Raw genomic sequence first — 20,360 nt, 5'->3', positions numbered from 1 at the left:
GTCCACTTGCCTGCTTTGCTAGTTCACACTGCCTTGTCATTGTTATATCATGATATTCATATGAAGTCAAATGTGGCATTGATGTTATTACCAAGTTGTTACATTGTTCCTATCAAGCTTCCTGAACCAACTGTAATATGTCACTGTTGACTGCATCCCGTCCACTTGGATGAAGTTGGCACATCTGAATGGCATGTTGTCTTCCGACAGTGTTGAATGCTAAACATTTGTCAGCTGAACTGAAAGTGTGAAAGACTGAACAGAGAAAGTACCCCAGTGTTGAATGCTAAACATTTGTCAGCTGAGTGGCTCAAGTGTTGAATGCTAAACATTTGGTCAAGTGTTGAATGCTAAACATTTGTCAGCTGAGTGGGTCAAGTGTTGAATGCTAAACATTTGTCAGCTGAGTGGGTCAAGTGTTGAATGCTAAACATTTGTCAGCTGAGTGGGTCAAGTGTTGAATGCTAAACATTTGTCAGCTGAGTGGGTCAAGTGTTGAATGCTGAACATTTATCCACTGGAAAGTAGATCATGTGTTGAATGAATGGGTCATATGTTGCATACACAGCTGCTATTCATAAACTTGTCATATGAGCCCCCCTCAGCAGAAATGTCCTGTACCATATGTCACTGCTCATCAGCCTGTGTGGATTGCAGGGCAAACTGGGTACTACATGCTTGCCAGAAAGAGTACCTCATGTATTGCAACTCTTGTGTTGACCATTACAATAAGACTTCTTGCAGACTGATGTATTGACTTTCTGGTTATTTTACAAACTGGTGTAATGCTGAGGACGATAGTGTAAAACAACTTTCACTGACTCCGACAATGACCAATGTACTGTTGCTGACAAACATCTCAATGAGTGAGTGAGTGAGTACGTTTTTACACCCCTTTAGCAATATTCCAGCAACATCATGGCGGGTACACCTGAAATGGACTTCACACATTGTATCCACTCACTAACAGATGAGTGTCACACATGGAGGTTCCCTATTAGTCACATTAACTCTAAATATCCATGCTCTTTGGAAAAGGTAAATCTGTAGACTGTTCTGATAAAAAGAAATCACTGTTTCTTTCACATTCATGTCAGAATTGATCATAACATCTGCTTGTCCAACATAAACCACATTTCCATAATGAACTGTCACAAGTCAAAGACAAGCTATGGACAACAACTCCCTTGAGCCTATGCTGTAGGGAACATAAAAAATAACTGTCAAACACATAAATTACTAAATCCTTTATTTCTATTTTACAGAGAGGATCAATAATTTACAGTCCAATTCAAAATGTGATAAAGTCTAAGTCCCCGTTCTACACCGCACACATTCATTAGTCTTGCATCCATCACCATGCCTTCTCTCCCTCAGCTAATTTGCGGCCACCAAACAATCGACTTTTGTTTCGATACAGCGTCTGTGTCTCATCAAGCTGCCCTTGAAAGTAACTGCCAACAAAGTAGGCTGCCGGTGGTATCAGCAATGCCATGTAGTAGGGCACAAACCTCGCTCTTAGCATGGAGAACTTCATTTTCAGCCTGAAAGCAATAGAGTACATGTAGAATTATTTCATTAACAAATAATCCAGTCATGACTTCCATTAGGACAAAACTGTAAATCAGTCAATGGTACATCCTCGATAATCTCCAGGGTAATAAAATTATCGGGCCGAGCCATAGATGCATCCAGGGTGCTAGTGGAGATTTATCGTAACGTATATTCCCTGGAGATGATCGAGGATGTCAATGGTAGAGATTCAGGTGATTTTGTAGCTAACAAAATTAAAACTGGAAAACATTATTGGACACTGAACAGTTTCAATCTTATCAGGACATGTCAGCTTGATGTAGGAGGAAAGCCAACAGTGAGGCAGGTGTTAAGACTTTCACAGTTTACGGTGAAACATACAGCTATGGTTACTACAAACCAAGAACATTAATATGGGCACAGTTCTGGTGTGCATGCTTTATTCAGCAACCAGTATTTCATGGAGGCTTGTAATGGCCAGACAAAGCATTGATTGTGCTTTTGCACAGCATTCCACATTTGTATCAATTCATGCGTGTGGTATTTCAAAGAAGTGTTTGGGGAGAAATTGGGAGATGAATAACTGAATATTGTGCAAAGCCACTCAGAAACAATGCAGCTGTATCGAACTGTGCAGTAAACATTACCCACTCAAGTGTACACCATACAAACTATGTAAACATGAGCATAATTCCATCAAAATTCATTCAGGTACTGCACAATCACCTTTCATCTCCATTAATTTGTAATACAGGTCTACCAATATATACTAGCCACATAAAGAAACTGTGCATTGTCAAAATATTAGTACGATAACAATGTCAAAGGCACATATAAACTTTAATGGAGGGATCATGAGACCATAACAAGTTGGGAGAATTTCAATTTAAAAGTCAATCACAATGACGTCACGAGTCCACAAGCGGGACAGGGGTCAAACGACCATGTCACAAGCTCAATAAGGGATATGTCGACCATAGGCATTGAGAACAGCAGTGCATCGACGACGTATAGAGCCTATCAAACGTGCAAGGAAGGCTTGTGGGATGTCACGCCAGATTCTCTCAAGTTCTGTTGCAAGGTCAAGGACGTTATCTGCCGGATGAGGAAGATGGCGTAGACGTCGATCCATCTCGTCCCAAACATGCTCTATCGGGGAGAGATCCGGTGAATTTGCAGGCCAAGGCAGTAAGTCAACGTTGTGGTGTTGCAAGAAATCCATAGCAACCCTTGCCGTATGTGGGCGGGCATTGTCCTGTTGGTATGTTAACCCAGGGCCATGACGTTGCAGAAAAGGAATTGCCACAGGTCGAAGAATCTGATCCCTGTAGCCCACACCAGTTAAGTTGCCCTGAACAATCACCAAAGGAGTTCTTTGGCGTGCTGTGATTCAACCCAAATCATCACGGAACCACCACCAAAGCGATTCCTCTCCAAGACACAGGCCTGTGCATAACGTTCTCCCATAATGTTAAACCTGGACTCATCTGTCAAAACAACATTTCTCCACCAAAACAAGGGTCCGCGGACATGATTCCGGCACCACATTCAGCGAGCTTGTCGATGACGTTGTGTCAGGATAGGCCGTATGGCGGAACGTCGTGGTCTGATCCCGTGATGATGTAAACGTTGTCGAACTGTGTTGGGGTGGATACGGCGAAGTCCTGGGATGGTTCGGGCAGTCATCACTGCAGTCTGAAACCTGTGGCGAAGATGGGTCACCCTTATCCATCTGTCCTGTCTTGGCGTTGTTACACGTGGACGTCCAGAACGTGGCCGGTAGCTGGTGTTCTGGTAGCGTCTCACCAGTGCAGAAATGGTGTTCCGGTGGCAGTGGAAATGTGCAGCCACTTGTCGTTGAGACATTCCCCCAGGGACCATCCCAATGGCCTCATGACGTTGTGCACACGTGAGCCTTGGCATGCTATGCGTTTCAATAGCCGTTTAATTTTTGAACGATCGCAAGGGCAGGGGTTGAGCTTTCCAAAGTGACAGTATTGTGTGGCATTCATTTGCTCTGATTCTCTTTCCCAGAATGGACGTGCAACAACGTATTGCACGTCTCAAGGACGAACCCACTGACGTCACAGAACGTGGCACGTGCATGCATGTTGGATACATGTCACTAATCTCTGAGTTTAAATCCTTATGTGTCTACACAGGTTTGATAAATTTAGATTTTAAATTTTTGTATGCAGTTTCTTTATGTGCCTAGTATATATATAAAGTACCAGTCTGAGACAAACATATGATAGTAGGGGCTTGTCACATTTCTATTTGGACTACCACTTTACCATTAGATAGGTGGCAATGCTGGAGCAGATTGTTTGGGGATACAACAGGGATTTTTCCCACCAATAAATTCTGGGCTCATCACCAAAATATAGGCATCAGTGCTTTGTATTTTGACAAAGGACCAATAACGATCACCAAAAGGCATCAGTGCTTAATTTTACAAAAGTACTTTGAGAAAATAAAAACTCCTACAAAATCCATCGTTCCCACAAAGGGAAATTATTTTATTTTATATTTTCGAATTCTAGACAAGTCCCTGAACTTTGTCAACAGTGACAGTCTATAAGTGAGATGTACCAGTAGCACCAATGTCTCAAGACCATTTGTAGGAGTTACTTCTTTTGTTTTTAATTTTTTTAATTTTTCCATTGGTACATGGACTCCAGTCATGTTTAAATACATATTGTAGATTTCGATTAGAAAAACATCACATAGAATAAATCATACAGAAGTTAAGAACATCATTCAGAAAGCAGAAGGTCGCAGATAGACCACAAATATAAAAAAGGATCGATTCTTGAACTTACAGCAGAATATTTTGTCAGTTCATAATATTTTTTTAAGCTCCTGTTGTAAAACCTGAAAGGTTGGCATCTGTTTAGGTATTTTACATTTAAAGATGATATTTTTAAAAGGATAAGAATCACGTTGATTGGAGTTGTAGGAGTTACTTACTTTGAGCTTTGATCTCTGCTTGTTTAGCTAGAAGGGCTTGATTAGCTTTGAAACGCCTTGTCTTTGACAAATCTAACAGGATAGCTGTCGATGCAGCCAAAGGAAAGAAGAGTGACCAAAAATTTCTCCTGAGGAACTTGCTGGACTTCTGCCACAGTGTCAGATTTCCTGATAGTCCATCCATCAACTGGAACAGAAAGAAGTACCATGATTAGACTTACTGTTGTCTTAACCGAAACAGGTGTCAACTGAAATTAGTCCCTGTTGCTCTTAACATATTTCAGCTAAATTAAACATGTTAGCTTTTCAACCTGATGAAAACTGTAGTCCCTTCACTAGTAGTGAGAGAGTGACTTTAGTTTTATGCCGCACTCAGCAATATTCCAGCTATATGGCAGCAGTCTGTAAATAATCGAGTCTGGACCAGACAAGCCAGTGATCAACTGCATGAGCATCGATCTGCGCAATTGGAAACCAATGATATGTGTCAACCAAGTCACCGAGCCTGACCACCCGATCCCATTAGTCAACCACGAAAAGCATGGGTTACTGAAGGTTCATTCAACCCGATTTCACTATTAGATGAATAATAATCTTCAGTTATGTCCAAGATATTTTTATGGATTAAAGCATTCTCTCAGTTACTGAAGGTCCATTCTAGGGACCTGAGATGAAGGACCTGGAATGGTCTCACGCTATTCAATCCATAAAAATATCTTGGTTCAATGTACAACTAGTAAATGCCACTGAATAACATAATCTTCAGTAAGTTAAGTATGATGGATATAACAAAATGTTTTATGGCCCTTACCCCTTATTGTATAAAGTCTACTTTAGTCAAAATGCATATTAAAAATACAGCTATGATGAACTAAAATTAGTGGCCATTCGAGTTCACTATAATACTGAGTTACAAACTATGGCACACCAAACTAAAACTGTTCTTGCCAAGCTTAGATATGCATTCAGTTATGCATGAACTTTGCACGAAAAGTGTTTATCGTGTTCAGAAATGGGGCATGTTGTTTGAATTCTTCCATGTCACTGTTGCTGAAGGGGTCGTTGTTTGCACAGGTACTACAGGTATGTACCCCAGGTACGTTTCTGCATTCAGACATGTACCCTAAACAAAGACAAACTACAGAAACGTACCCGGTACCCTAAACGACGGACGAGTACATATTCCGCAACCCAATACCGAAACCGTATGTAGTTGTTCCCGTTCAGCTGATTGCGAGTGGTGTACGTTGTGCACCGTGACATGTTTGTTACTGTGTATGCTCTTATATAACGATATCAAATGCATCTAATACAACAGTATGACCGTTCTGATCAAGAAAACTCCACAATGCAGAATGGAATCGTCCTAGGGTACATTTCTGTATTCTGATTATGGCCAGGGTACATTTCTGTACACAGAAAAGTACCTGGGGTACACATCTGTAGTACCCGTGCCGACAACGACCCTTTCAGAGTCACTGTTATCTTAGGTACATTTGTTTATGCAGGGACCATATACCGATATATGGTTTATGTTTATCTCATAATATCAGATTTAAAATGACCCGAACGATGAATTATGTCAAGATCTCCTGCATGTATGCAAGATGAAATTTAACCAGTCAGAAAACATTGGATGTCTTTGATTACGTATGTGAAACTGAAATGATCTTGACTTGAGAATGGAAGACTTCTGTGCTTGATGTCCTCTGAGAACTGTGAAATTTGCAATGCCATGTAAATTTTGTTTGGAAAAAGACTTAATTTTAAATACACAAGATATATAATATATCACACATCATACATCTAAATGAAACAAGTAAGTAAAGATCAGAAAGTCTAACATTTAGCTAGAAATTGTAAACGGCATGAACAACCTCAATGCATCTCCAGGCAGGTGAAGGTCATACGAATCGTATGTTTCCGGCAAATGTCGTTTTCAAAACTTCCGGTTGAATAACACGTGCGTCATTTGTTGCCGAATTTCTGAAAATTGGACATTGCATGGACTTTGTATTTCGTTTACTTACGTCTGCTTGTGTAATCCTTTTCTAGTCAAGGAGCAGTTCGACAGAAATATTCAGTTGGCGTCAGTGATGCTCGGCTGGTAAGCTCTGATCCAAAGTAAACTTTGTGTGTGGATCCGGACCAACTTCCAAGAACGAGATCAATTTGCTGATGTATTTGCCGTTTCTTAAACACAGTAGTTAGAGATCAAGCAGACCCAAATCCTCATAATCACTATGGCCACAAATGGATGGCGACTGCGTAGCTGAGCAAAGCGTAGGTTTCGTAACTGCCAATGCATTTGACCATGACCGCCACCGGGAGGCCCTTTTAAGGTTGACATTAAACTCTTCTCTAAACTCCTTTCTGGAAATGGTCTCCAATTAGAGTATTTGAGGGTATTATTTTAGTATTGTTTAAAGATATAATTTAACTTCATTTTGTGTTATTTCATAAGGTTTTGACACATGATAAGAATCAAGTCAACGTGATTATAGCTATAGGTTTCATAAATTGTATAATCTGAATGCGTGAATTATGGCAAATTCACCAACCTCTGAACAAGAAATAATTTTAATGAGGTTACGTTTATATCGAAGAACTAGAACAGCCACTGATTGTACTTGTTGTCAATTAATATAATCATTTTTGCATGCAATACTATGGAAATGCATGTGCATTTAGCATATGTGTTATGCCCATTACTACTTTTATTTATTGTTGTGCTTTCATACTCAGCGTCACGAGCATATATAGAATATGTAGTCATTAGCCTTTGTTAACAAAACTATTATTCTCCAAGATAATCCCATATACGTTCATTGAATATATAACACTGTTTAATTCTGCTATTAAGAAAGGCTCTTGATTGTCATTTGTTCTGTTATTGATTGTTTCAGAAGGTGCACATGCCACTTATATACTGGGAGGAGTGTGACTGAACCCAGCAAAGATGTCAGCCCTCAAGGTGAAAGGCATAGCACACTTATGTTTCACAGAAAATGGATCAACATTTTGTGGACTCCTTGTGACCGAATCACGAGAGCAATATTCAGTTAGAGGACGCTGTCACATCTCGCACAATCATGTGGACACCCACGAGTGTTGTTTTGACGAACATGCATCTCTTATGGAATTGACTGTCACAGATCATGGGGACTTTGACAACCAATACATCATATCTGACGTCATGAAGTCAGGGGGAGACAACTGTTCTCTAACATCAAATCATATTGAGTTCCATACAGATCAACTCCTAGTAGACGCCAAAGCTGATAAATGTATAGAGAAGTTCTTTTCAAAGTCACTGACTGGGAAGAATTGCGTTGTGTGTGTTGGTGAAATGAACATCAATTACCGCAAACCTGATACAGACACTGAAGTTGACAAGTGAAATCAATAACATGTGACAAGAGTCAATGATGTTACATTTTTGTTGGCATACATGGACAAGAGCACGTGTTTTGTTTGTTTCAGTTTTTCTTCACACCATGTAGTGAACTCAAACATGGAAAATGTAAAGTTTATATAATTTGTGAAATGAAAGCGATTATTTTCTTTGAATTAAATAAGATCGTTTCAGTTCCACGGTTGCCACCCAGGAAATTAATTATTATTGGACGCATAAACTGTAGAAGTATTTGTTTCCGAACCAGTCCGTATGTTAAGTAAGTTCTCTATCTTAGTGACACCCCGATCTCATGCGTGATGTTGATGATAAGGACCATAACTGGGAAAAGTCTTTGGTCGGCATTTAGATGTATTTCCTTTTTTAGACATCAACCTCTATACACTCCTACGTTTCTGACCTATTCTTGGCCCTTCACTGACATGACACATCTCAGCAAGCCATACGACCTTTGACACAGACACAACTATGAGGTGAAGTGGGTGTTAACCATCTCGTTCAAGTATATTTGACATATTAGAGACGCTACGTGGTTGTAGCTGATTGTTAGATTTAGCACTTATGATTTAGCACACATTTCTCACCAACACAGATATGTGCAATATTTTGTTTGGTTGGTGTTAAACGTTGCACCCAACATTATTCCAACTATATGGCGGCGGTATGTAACTAATCGAATCTGGACCAGACAATCCAGTGATCAACATGATGAGCATCGAGCTACGTAATCGGGATACGATGACATGGATCCGCCAAGTCAGCGAACCTGACCACCTGACTGTGTGCAATAGATAACAAAGTCGGACACATTGTACTGACCATAACCGACAAGTCCCCTTAGGGACCGTTCATAATTTATGGCTAGGGGGTGATTTTAAGAGAGAGAGGGGGTGGTGTTGTCACCCATTTTGTTCTGGGAGGTAGGGGGTGTCATCAATTTTGTACACATGTTTCTGGGGGTCAGCAATTTTGTACATTAAAATATTTAAAAATTATGCTTACAAAATATTGGAAGGGGAAGGGGGGTCATCGATTTTGTACATGACATGCAGGGGGGGTCACTTACTTTGTACATTAATTTTAGGGGGGTCATTCACATTGTGTGTAGGATTCTCATACGCATGCCACCACCATGACTATTTCCTTTATAGATGATTTACATGTGCATTTGTGCAACCCGTGCGTCGATTTCTACTTGTAGAATAGTGTACACCTGCTTTTCTGCGATCGTGTCCATTTCACAATAGTACATGACACACACTTGTATTTCTGCTACCATCGCGTCCACTTCACTAGTATAGAATTTATACACACCTTGCAGATACAGCCGTGTTTATTTCCTGTAGCAGAATGATTTACACACTAATTAGTGCTACCGCTATGTCAGTGTTCACATGTACTAGACCGTTGTCATATTTGACTAGACCGTTGTCATATTTGAGCGAATTCCAAAAAAGTTATCTAAGCACCAGGTCATGCAAGCTCAGGAAATGTTTGAAATATGATTATTATTAAGATATTACATCCCAACGCACATTTGGACAGTATATCACCTTGTCGAGTAGAAATGTGTTATCTGTGTTTTGCGAAGTATCTGTGAAGATGTTTTCGTTAGGTGGCAGACTGGATGCGACGGCGTAGTCTCCAAATGCCTACAGTGTAGAATAAACAAAGTAATGCACCAGTGATTTCAAGCAGCAGTATCTTCTCCCCATTACATAAATGGAACATTCCAACAGACAAGGTGGACAAATGCCTACACAATGAAAAAATGCTGGGGGTTTTCATATATTTGTGAAATCCGGAACAATAATTGAATTCATATCTTTACATCTGACAGGGTCAAATATCTTTACATCATCTTATGCATATTTTGACTGGCAAAAAGTCTGAGAATTTGTTTTACTCCATCTTCACTAGTCGACCAACAGCACTGAGAAAGTCCAAGGGAGCCTTCACACCAGCTCGTAGCTGATCCTTTAGTCTATCAAGCCTGCGGTCAATCTCCTTGTACACACGACGTCGTGGCAGTGGTTTAGCTCCATGGATGAACTGAACAAGCTTGTTCAGTTCGGTCTTCTCCAGCTTCTGAAGAACCTTCACCAACGCAAAGGTGTTTGGATGAGCTCTCATGACAACCTTGTTCAGATGGGAATGCCACCCCTCGAGATGGTTGTTCGTGCAAGGTCCTAGGTTGTCATGCTGGTTCCAGATTCCGACTCTGTAGAAGGCATGGTCGTCAAACCGAGCCAGCTTTAACATCTTCGCGGTTCCAGGATCGGGAGGAGTGAGTGAGTTTGGTTGAACACTGCTTTGAACTGTATTTCAGTTGCATCAGTTGGCGTTCAGTTTAATATTAGAGGAAAGACTAACTTGCTGGTAGACGTAGAATAATAAATCTGGGATTCGAACCCTAGGTCAGTAGATCCTATGAACGCGTCTCGACTCTGATGTCTATTCAATCAAGCAATGGAAACCTGTTAGTGAGTGAGTTTATTTTTTACGCCGCTTTTAGCAATATTCCAGCAATATCACGGCGGGGGACACCAGAAATGGCCTTTACATATTGTACCCATGTGGTGAGTGGAACCCGGGTCTTCCGCGTGTCGAGCGAACGCTATAACGAATAGGCTACCCCCACTGCCCCGGAAACCTATTAATATATGGCTGAACTTCCTAAAGCTTTACTTTAGGTGAGTGAGGTGGGGTAACGCCGCTTTCAACAGTACTTCAGATACTATCAGGGCGTGTCAGGTTGACGTGGAATGCTCGAAGTGGTACAGATCGCATACATTTGCCCGCGGTCACGCGTATGGTGCTGACAAACCTATCACCTTAATCAGGTGAAAGCGGGACGTTACTTACAAGAAATAATATCAACTGTACCTCCCCCAAAGTATGCTGCTGTGCACGTTTGGCTGTAAGGCACCCTCAGGATTGTCACCCAGACACCTTTTTATAGGGTGGCGAGTCGCCCAAGAACCCCGAAATGTTATGCCCCTGTTCGAAGACAGCAACTCTGATTTGACATTGCTACCCGACAGAAGGCATTGTATTTAAAAAAATTTACAAAGCCATTCTTAAACCATTATGAGATATCATAACTGAATTGACACTATTTGTGGTGTGTTTGTCAAATGTGAGATTACCGACCAGAAAAGAAACTCTTTTCGGAAGAATACAGATAACAGACTTATGTTTGTTTATTTGACTCTTTGAATTATTAGACAACAGACGCTGACTGTGTATGATGCACGTGATGTTTTACAGATGTCGAAGCATGATGGTCCTTCCAGCTTTCAGTTACTCATGATGGTCAGGAGTCGCGTGACTGTATGTAAACACGGGTAACGAAATCTGGCAAATGTGACATGTCAGTGATGTAAGAATGTAGGAGTGTATGCTTATGTTACATTTCTGACCGCAAACCCCATTTGATCAACAGTGAAACAGAATTTGATGAACCCATATTGAACCCCTTTGTTCAAGTCAAGGGCGGGTAACTCCAAACCGACATGCACGCGAGCACCTGTTTCTCCAATGTTAGACTACTCCAATGTCAATGTTTACGGTTATGTGGGATCTGCTCTGTATCATCCGCCTGTAACTCACTGTCAGTTGCGATTGTCAGTAGAACAACAGCTTTAATCGGAAATATAACCGTTGTTTGTGAAACGTGACCTTTAAAACGTGACCTTTCTTTCTTTTTTTTATCAGAGAGGACTGTTTTAAATGTTTCCTACAAGATCAGTCTGTCTGTGATAGTACTGATACCCTGAACTATGTCGGCAACTGGTGTTTTCCAGTGGCTTAGAAATGTTTCGAGACGTCGTTTCATCAGACTTGGTGCTCCATTTCTGGTATGACATTTTAGATGTATTAAACAAAGTAAGAAGCAAAGGAAAAATGAGTAAACTTTGTATGTGGAATGATGATTGACAATAATCAAACTGTTATGTGGTAAATTTCTGTTTTAGTCTGCATTTTAAAAATATGTAGCTGCAAGACAGATCAAAATAGACATGCATTATGTATGAAGTTCACTTTCAATGTGATACTTTCTGTTGTAAATATAAGTGTACTTCTTTGCTGTCCTCAGCATTTGTAAACCGTAACATTAATGACCAGTAACTGTTATCTTCACAACTTGCCTATCTATGCCCATCTTACAATATTTAACAAAACAGAATTTAATATATCTCAACGACTGAATTGTGAAAACAATGAACCTATGGCTTTTCAATAAAAGCGGATGAATGATAAAATGTTTGCCTCAGTAAAGTTTTACTTCTTTTTAGCTCCTTATCGTTGGAGGATCATTTGGGTTGGAAAAATTTACAGTGATTAGATATCAGTTCCGAAAAGGAAAAAAAGGTATTGTATACGTAATTTCTTTTTCGTAGTTATTACTTATACAACTACCCGTGAATATCCGAGTTAGAATTGATCTTCAGTAACCCATGCTTGTTGTAAGAGGCGACTAACGGGATCAGGTGGTCAGACTCACTGACTTGGTTGACACATGTCATCATATCCTAGTTGCATAAATCGATGCTGATGCTGTTGATTACTGGATTGTCCGGTCCAGACTTGATTATTTACAGACCGCTGCCATATAGCTGGAATATTGCTACGTGTGGCATAAAACTAAACTGACTGACTGATGGACTGACTTATACAACTGCATCAAAATGCTTGTTATATCGCTATGACACAATGAAGGTACACTATTAGTATGCATGATGCCATACTGAAACCAGGGTATATAAAATAACTCCTATGGTCAGGCCACTGATAAGGTTATTTGTGCTCCAACATGGCAGTACAGGGCTTTAAAGGTTTCATTCATCACATTAAATGACTGGGTTAATTTATCTACATGGGTACAATGTGTGAAGTGCATTTCTGAAATATTGCTTGCTCTTCATGCTGTACAGATAACTAACATCAAATGACTTTGTGTCTTTGTATTGTTCCAACATTACATTCATAATAGTCATAATTTGCACTGGTCCTATCACTGACGGATGTCTTAGTCAGCCTCCTTGTTAACTCAAATTTTAGAATGTGTGCCTATCAGTATTACCGAGTATCCTGATTACACAGAGATGAAGAATGATGATACTTTTATGGATACAGAGATATATATTACCTATTACAGAGTCTACAGCTTGCCTCTAAGGAGCACTGTTTGTTGTTGATGTATTGTACTCAGATTGATCCATTGAATGAAACCCTGGTCCTTCTCTTTTTCCTTGAATGTACATGTATTGGACTGAATTATATCTATTTGAAGATATCAATTTATTCAATTATTTCAAACTGTGATAAATATTATCATGATAAGGCAGAGTCTGGAGATGCAAATATTCAACTGATACTGAAAATCTGATAGATTTATAAGGCTGCTTGGAGTAATTTCAACTGGCTGTAGTGTGTTTACTGTATACCATAATTATATTTAAAACTGAAAAAATATGTGTATTTTTACCCTTTCATTGTAACAAAATGTGTTCTATGTATCACAAACTGTTCAAGGCAGTAAGTATCATCCCAAGGCTTACACATTTTAAATTGTCAATCTTCCAGCTTACAGAAGAAGAAGCTGCAAAATATGGTCTAAATTTGAAGGAAACAAAAGGCACAGAAGCCATTGAAAAAAGCGTATGAGGTAAATATATAGCTGTGTTTGCTTGAGACCCTGTGGTAATCTGTCATTTTGTCAGTCTGTCAGGGACAAAATCGGAAATGTTTTCATTATCTAATCAACCAGGTTGTCTCTTATAGTACTCATTTTTGTGAAGCCATTTAAAATAAGAACATCCATCTGACACTACTAGTGTTCTATGATGAGTAGCTATACACCTGAGGCAAGAAATGTAGGCTTGAAATCGGATAGATATAACCTTTCTTACTCAGGAAGATGACCCCCATTTGGAAGGCTGTTTGTAACTATATTTATGTGAAAAAATGTGTTTTCTTTAAGTTCTTTTGAGGAGTGTATCACATGTATAACATTCAGCATACTTTGATGAGCAGACGTGTCTCAGCAGCTATCTCTTTATTTTTGTTACCAGAAACTACAGAAGGAGGAAGTAGACAACTGGCAGAATATCCGTGGTCCACGTCCATGGGAAGATTCAAAGACAGTTCAAGATCTTCAGAGACAGAATAGAATTGACTAATTCATGGAGAGATAACTGACTTTGTGAAGTGAATTGAAATGAATGGTGTGTGATATGGAAGTTATATATGTTTGTTATAGACCATGTAATTACCAAGAATCAATAAAGGAATCCTTCGTGTGTTTATATACTTTATACACTGATGTCCTTTTCACCAGATGGAACTTCTGACACTTCCTGAAGAAATGGATGTGTTGGGTTAAAAAGAACAATATTTGGAAGCAAGTGATGATCATTAGGCAGTGTGTTTCAGTTGAATTCTGACAGACAGATTCAAATACACACCGTTGACTTCTTATTTTTCAGAAGTCTTAATTTTGCTATTTTGGATAATTCAGTAAATGCTTTCATGCAAGAGGATTTACTGATGGATCAGTGCTTACAAACCAAAAATATATTTTGTGAATGTCGAAGAGATTATAGGAACTGTAAGTCTCATGAGGCGTTACTTTCGGTACTAAGCTGGTTCCTGGCCCCCTTTGCGCACACCAACGTGTGATATGCAAGACCAGGCCCAGCTTACTTCTGGTACCAGATTTCCGGTGACAAGCAAATATTCAAGAACCACTTCTGGTTCCAAATTGCACGACCGCCAAATCAGACTTTACTAGACCGGATCAAGTGAATGTTGTTTGTCCCCAGTCTCGGGAAGTGTCATGACCTATATACGGGTCCTATTATATCAGAGACCATGAACCGTCTGCATATAGTCTCTGACTGTACAGACAACAAAATGGGTGAACCTTTTTCATTCTTTGTTTTATTTTCAATAATTAACTTCACTTGAAAAATATATATTGCACTTTTTATCACAAAAGGGTGATGGGAAAACCACAAATACCCAAATTTACACACAATTCTTTGGGGTTGTAAAACTTACAAAAACAAACCAGCAAACATAGCCATCTTATATGAATATCATGCATTCTTGAAAATATATAGGATTCACACAGTATTTTGTATGTAGAAAATATAATTACCTTTTGGAACTTGGAGGGAGATAGTGAGTTCAGTATTATGTGATTTAAGCAATATTCCAGCAATTTCAGGCAACACAAGAAATGGGCTTCACACATAGTAGTGTTGTAGGGAATGGAACTCGGGTCTTCGGCATAACAAGGGAATGCTTTAACCACTAAGCTATCCCACTGCCCCTTTTGGAACTAGGATTTGATACCTCTTTATGTACATTTTAAAAGTATCAAATATCTAAGTGGTCTCAAACTGCAACACAAGCAGTACTTCAGGCTGAAGTTAACTGGCAGTCTTTCTAAGTCTGAATCAATCTCATTCAGTCGAATCTTAACTTTGATGAGTATCATTCAAGCACTTAAATATTACTTTAACTACACAAGTTTGTAGATGATATCCAAGTTAGGAAACAAGTACTCAATATACCTCTGTAGCGTGTGAGTTGGGTTTAAGGCCACTTTAAACAGTACTCCAGTCTTAACACAGCTCGGAGAGCGGCAGGTCGCGGGTTCGATCCCCGACCGCGTCATACCAAAAGACGTTAAAATATGGTACTAGTTGGTCCCTGCCTGGTGCTCGGCATTAATGGGTATAACAAGGACTGGTCGGCTCGGAGTCAGTATAATGTGTCTGAGTGGGGTATTCATGCTTCACTGCGGCATGGTATCTCGGTGGGCTAGCACTATAAAACCAGCTTAAGTCTGGGCTAGTACAAGCAGCCGCACATACACATAAACACGCATGCACGTCGTCATATGAGCGAAATATTCTCAAGCACGACGTAAAACCCAATTTCACCTCACCTCACCTTAACACAGCTTGTCAGGTTAATTTAGGAGGAAAGACTGGAGCTTTGCAGGTCAGATATTTATCACTTTTGTGACATTAAACCGGCTTGGGGCTGAAAAACAAAGAAACATTTGGGGTGTTAACACTTCAAGTTATCGTCACCAAATGTCAAGTTATTCTAAGCAATCAGGGCCACGTGCAAAACACACCAAATGTCTCAGTTTTCATCTGGAATCCTCAACAAAGTAATCAGCACATCATCATCCCGCCTTTGAAACAGCATCTCACCTTCAAACTGAACCAGATGTTGTTTACGAGCACGCAATAACATGCCCACAAGCTTATTGGAGATTCTCGTGTAAGCTTCAAATAAATGTCCAAAAGTAATTACATATGTTCCATCATCTTGTCTGCAGCCAATGTCGGCAATCACATGACACAGTTCCACTACCTCTCCGCTGATCAACATTCCAGCCTTTCGACCTCTCCTCTCTGTCGATGACCCTGCGACGGGTATACCGTAGTTCTCATCATCTTTACTGAGGGTTGCTCGGTGAGATGCACCTTCCCATTCTGAAAAAGGGTTGATCATCTGTTTCTCCTGGTGTTCATCCGTGCGTTTTTGCCACATGGCGATTTTTCCAGACATTCTTCTTGATGCCATGGTTAAAGATGAGTGTGTCTCCAACTATTTACCTATAAAAGTATAAAATAACCACATGGCAAGACCACACAAGTGGGGGATCTTTGACAGTTTATTAAGAGCATATTAATTGATATCTATAATCCAGTTTCATAAAAACAACTATCACTCATTGCATAAGACTGATCTTTATTCGATCTCAGCTGGTGTGTGATAGGTGTTTTTAAAGAAGAACTTTCACAAACTCTTGTTTTTACTGACAATATCAAACACAAGAAAAACCTTTCCAACTCATAATGGACCTCAGTTAATTTCACAGTGTGAAGTCTGACAACAGTTCCATGTTTACCTGTTTTGTCAAAGTTCAGACGCTACTGGTTCATTCATCAGTATTTGCAACACCTGAGTGATGTCTTGGGCAGCATTGTGAAGGAGATTTTCATGAGTCAACTGGAGTTGTGTCCCTTTTTCAGGGGAGATAATATAGCATGGATTACTTCCCTTTCCTTGCAGTTCATTTCCACTGCTTTGGAAATTTAAAGGCATGCAAAATAGACATATTTGGGTTGTATATTAATTTTATGTTAATTGTTAATCAGAACTACATGATATATCCAAATATCATATTTCACCTATCACAGAAATATATCCCAACAACTGATTTAGACTGTCATATTATTCATATTCATTTTGTGGTGTCTTGCCATGCCAAAGGCAACACAAATTATTAGATTTTCTTCATTTTCTGAAGGTGTTTTGTGTGGATGTGTTTCAAACCGAGGCATGAATGTTGAAAAGGACTATATATAAAGTTGATGGTGTATTTCATGAAGTAAATTCTCTTCATCTGTAGATACTGATGTGAATTGGGATGTTTGGTCATGCAACACGCGAGGTTGACAATCCTAACAATAATCTGTAAGGCATATTCCAGTATTATTTCGAGCATCCCGTTTTTGCCTCCTTCTTTTCCTGGACAAGTCAACAAAGATCAATGATCAAAATAATATTAAAAAAACAACAATAAATAATTGTTTTTATACTTTATTCATATCAAATCCACAGCTAACTTTAACAATACAAATGCATCAAGATGGAGGTAGTCCATGTCTCTTAATCTTTCTCACACTCATGCTGAACTGTAGGAATCATTCATCAGGAACAGTTTTTGAGCAAAATTAAGACTACCATACACTAAGGATTTTCTAGCATCCTCAAAATGGTAAATGGACATGACGCATCCAAGTGTGCCACACTGATCATGATGATAATACAATAATATTTTCAGCTTTTTGCATGGAGAAGAAAGGATAGTTAAACATCATGGAACAATGTAGACAAGCCCAGTTTATTATCTCCACAACCACTCTGAATATGTTGAAATAGTTTTGTCATTTCAAATGTGTCTTTACAGCATTAACAGATGTGCCATATTAAATAATCAAAAGCTGAATTTGAATAAATGACATAACAAACCATGCCAACAGTTGTTTGGGGTTCCAATAAGTCAAGCGTAATTAGATGATCCAATGCATACATATTTTTTTAAGTGTGGTACATATTTTATTTCACTTAATGAAGAGTTCTCTGTATCACGGCACAGAAGTATCGGCATGCACCAAATACTACATTACCTAGAGTACCTCATTTTTATGTTTGCAGAGAAACATTCAGTAAATAATGATAGCATTTGTTCATTAACATTGGTAACTACATGTACATGTATACAGTCATCTTCAAACAGTGTTATTTTGACTGACTCTTGAACATTTTCCTCAATTTCTTGCCACTATAACGGAACGATTTCATGACTCCAGCTGTAAACACACTCTTGACACTCTGAAACACACTTGACCACCACACAATATTGGCAATGATCTTAGCTACATGCTCATCACAGTTTCTGTCATGGGCAAAGACCCTCAACACCTCCTCTAGGTCTGGTGAGCTACCTCCATGTGACCTCATTTCTACAAGGTGAGTCTGAACATTCTTCGGGGGAGCAAGCTAAGATGGTGGTACTGGGAGATGTAATTTGGGTATTGTTCAAAATTGCCTTTAGATTTATGCCAGTAGATATGTTCTTCATTGTCAAGTATAGTCTCGTACAACCTACGAAAATACTCAATGTTTGGTTTCACTATGTTCGTTATTTTCTTCTTGTCCTCTCCAACGGTCATACGAAAATCTCCGTTATAGGACAGTCCAGTTATGGCAACATAAAGGTCTTCCTCTGAGAAGAATTCTGGGAGCATGAGAAGTGCTGCATGAACGGCACTCTGAAGATTAATTTGCATCGCTGAAAGAAGACTTGCATTTTTTGGGTAGAATGAGAAGCTTGACAGGTTTGTGGAGACGTCCACTGACATAGAGTGTATCCCAGTCAAGGAGATCAGTTACCAGACGATCAGTGCTGATTACACCATATTTGATCACTCTTTCTTCAAATGGAACAAGAGTATTGAAATAAATACCAGCACTAAATTTATCCTGTACTCTTGTGACATGTTTTGGTCCAAAGAATTTGAGAAAGGAATAATGCTTTGGATTCATTCTTATATTCTGCCTATGCCATGGCAAGGGATTATCCACAACGAAGATGAAATCTAACATGTTCTTAGACATATCTACATGTCCTTCTTGTTGATAAACACCTGAGCCATAAGCTAGCGCCATCTGGATACCATCAGGAAAAGTGGAGAGAACTCTCTGATAAAGTGATGACACAAGACTCTTCTCTACCAAAGATGAGCACATCCGTTTCACTACGAATTGGGACATAAGTCCCATTTTGAGTTTTAAAAACATTGTGCTGCAGATTAGACTGGCAAAACAAGTCTCAAAAGCAATGTTATCTGTAACTAAAATAATTCTGTCTTCAAAATAATTTAGATATTTAAACTTCTTCTTCTTTCAAGGCTTTTCTTCTTCCTTTTCAAACACACCCACACCAGAGACTGACGTGGACTTTAACATGTCAAGCTGCTTTTGGGCTTTCCTGATTGCATATTCTATTTGAATGATGTCAGTCTTTTGCATTTGAGCACTTTTCTTGAACTGTTCCTGAACATATGATCGGAGCCCTGGTTTATCTTTTGCCTCCCTGAGAAACTGACGGTAAAGACTAAGTATTTGAAGCTGCAGCTTGCTGTGGCGAGGCATTGCAAGCTCACTGAACAGGTCTGCCGATAAGTGTCATTGGTTCCAAACTCTGAAACATGATCAATAAGTTAAACATACATTACATTAAAGTCATTGAGAAGAATCACATTTAACCCTGTACATATGAACTTTAAAGCTCTTTGTTCGGTAAGAGTTCCGCCCATAACCCCCACTTGAAATGTATTCTACTTATTAATATTAGGATTATTTCGAGGGTTTAGGCTTTTTATAAAAACCATAGGCCTATATTTTTGCTGAAGGGGTCGTTGTCGGCACAGGTACTACAGAAATGTACCCCAGGTACCTTTCTGTATACAGAAATGTACCCTAGCCAAAGTAAATGTGCAGAAACGTACCCAGTACGAGTCCACTTTTCGCAAGCCGAAACCGAAACCGGTTTGTGGTGTTGTTCCAGATCGCCTGATTTCGAGCGCTTTCACTGCATCGCCGAGTATTCACTTTGTATTCTAACGCAATCGAATATGGAGCTCATACGACAGTATGAGAGTTGAGTTGAGTTGAGAAGATGATGACGATTTCCCATGTTCATTTACGACAGCTGTTGGTGGGAACGATTTGGAAACGGCCCTTTCTGGACACCCAAAACTTACAAAGTTTCGCTCCTGAGAGAACAGCGCTTGATATGTACGAAGTTAGACTAAGGCTTAGTCTCTGAATATATAGAATTTTA

At 39.4% G+C, this 20,360-nt stretch overlaps 2 protein-coding genes and 4 long non-coding RNA genes across 9 annotated transcripts; 2 read left to right on the top strand and 4 right to left on the bottom strand.

Annotated features, from left to right (window-relative positions):
- Positions 1 to 1,232: 1,232 nt before the first annotated feature.
- Positions 1,233 to 6,669, bottom strand: LOC124261584. Of its 4 annotated transcripts, none has more exons than XR_006894367.1 (3): positions 6,534 to 6,669; positions 4,504 to 4,690; positions 1,233 to 1,544 (listed from the first exon to the last, which is right to left on the bottom strand). It is a non-coding gene; the product is annotated as an uncharacterized LOC124261584 (long non-coding RNA). The 4 variants fall into 4 exon arrangements; XR_006894366.1 differs by lacking the exon at positions 6,534 to 6,669 and adding an exon at positions 6,381 to 6,448; XR_006894365.1 differs by lacking the exon at positions 6,534 to 6,669 and adding an exon at positions 6,348 to 6,415.
- Positions 6,670 to 6,680: 11 nt separating this feature from the next.
- LOC124261585 lies at positions 6,681 to 8,091 on the top strand. Its single transcript, XR_006894369.1, has 2 exons — positions 6,681 to 6,786; positions 7,410 to 8,091. It is a non-coding gene; the product is annotated as an uncharacterized LOC124261585 (long non-coding RNA).
- A 3,315-nt stretch (positions 8,092 to 11,406) lies between these two features.
- Positions 11,407 to 14,225, top strand: LOC124261571. The gene is made up of 4 exons (XR_006894357.1): positions 11,407 to 11,778; positions 12,217 to 12,292; positions 13,508 to 13,589; positions 13,996 to 14,225. It is a non-coding gene; the product is annotated as an uncharacterized LOC124261571 (long non-coding RNA).
- Positions 14,226 to 14,845: 620 nt separating this feature from the next.
- Positions 14,846 to 16,083, bottom strand: LOC124261573. Its single transcript, XR_006894358.1, has 2 exons — positions 15,884 to 16,083; positions 14,846 to 15,551 (listed from the first exon to the last, which is right to left on the bottom strand). It is a non-coding gene; the product is annotated as an uncharacterized LOC124261573 (long non-coding RNA).
- Positions 16,082 to 16,528, bottom strand: LOC124261549 (actin-binding Rho-activating protein-like). Its single transcript, XM_046695864.1, has one exon. It carries the CDS (start codon positions 16,526 to 16,528, stop codon positions 16,082 to 16,084), a length of 447 nt encoding a protein of 148 aa, XP_046551820.1.
- A 1,007-nt stretch (positions 16,529 to 17,535) lies between these two features.
- LOC124261570 (phosphatidate cytidylyltransferase, mitochondrial-like) lies at positions 17,536 to 19,407 on the bottom strand. Its single transcript, XM_046695901.1, is given in 3 exon segments — positions 17,536 to 18,505; positions 18,508 to 18,837; positions 18,839 to 19,407. Coding segments are annotated over 3 exon segments (1,059 nt in total). The 5' UTR covers positions 19,316 to 19,407; the 3' UTR covers positions 17,536 to 18,253.
- Positions 19,408 to 20,360: the final 953 nt, after the last annotated feature.

This window comes from Haliotis rubra, unplaced genomic scaffold (assembly GCF_003918875.1).
Source record: "Haliotis rubra isolate DU_JTF1 unplaced genomic scaffold, ASM391887v1 Scf80, whole genome shotgun sequence".
Taxonomy (NCBI): domain Eukaryota; kingdom Metazoa; phylum Mollusca; class Gastropoda; order Lepetellida; family Haliotidae; genus Haliotis; species Haliotis rubra.
Note: the sequence above shows the minus strand (reverse complement) of the source record. Positions and strands in the feature narration are given on the sequence as shown.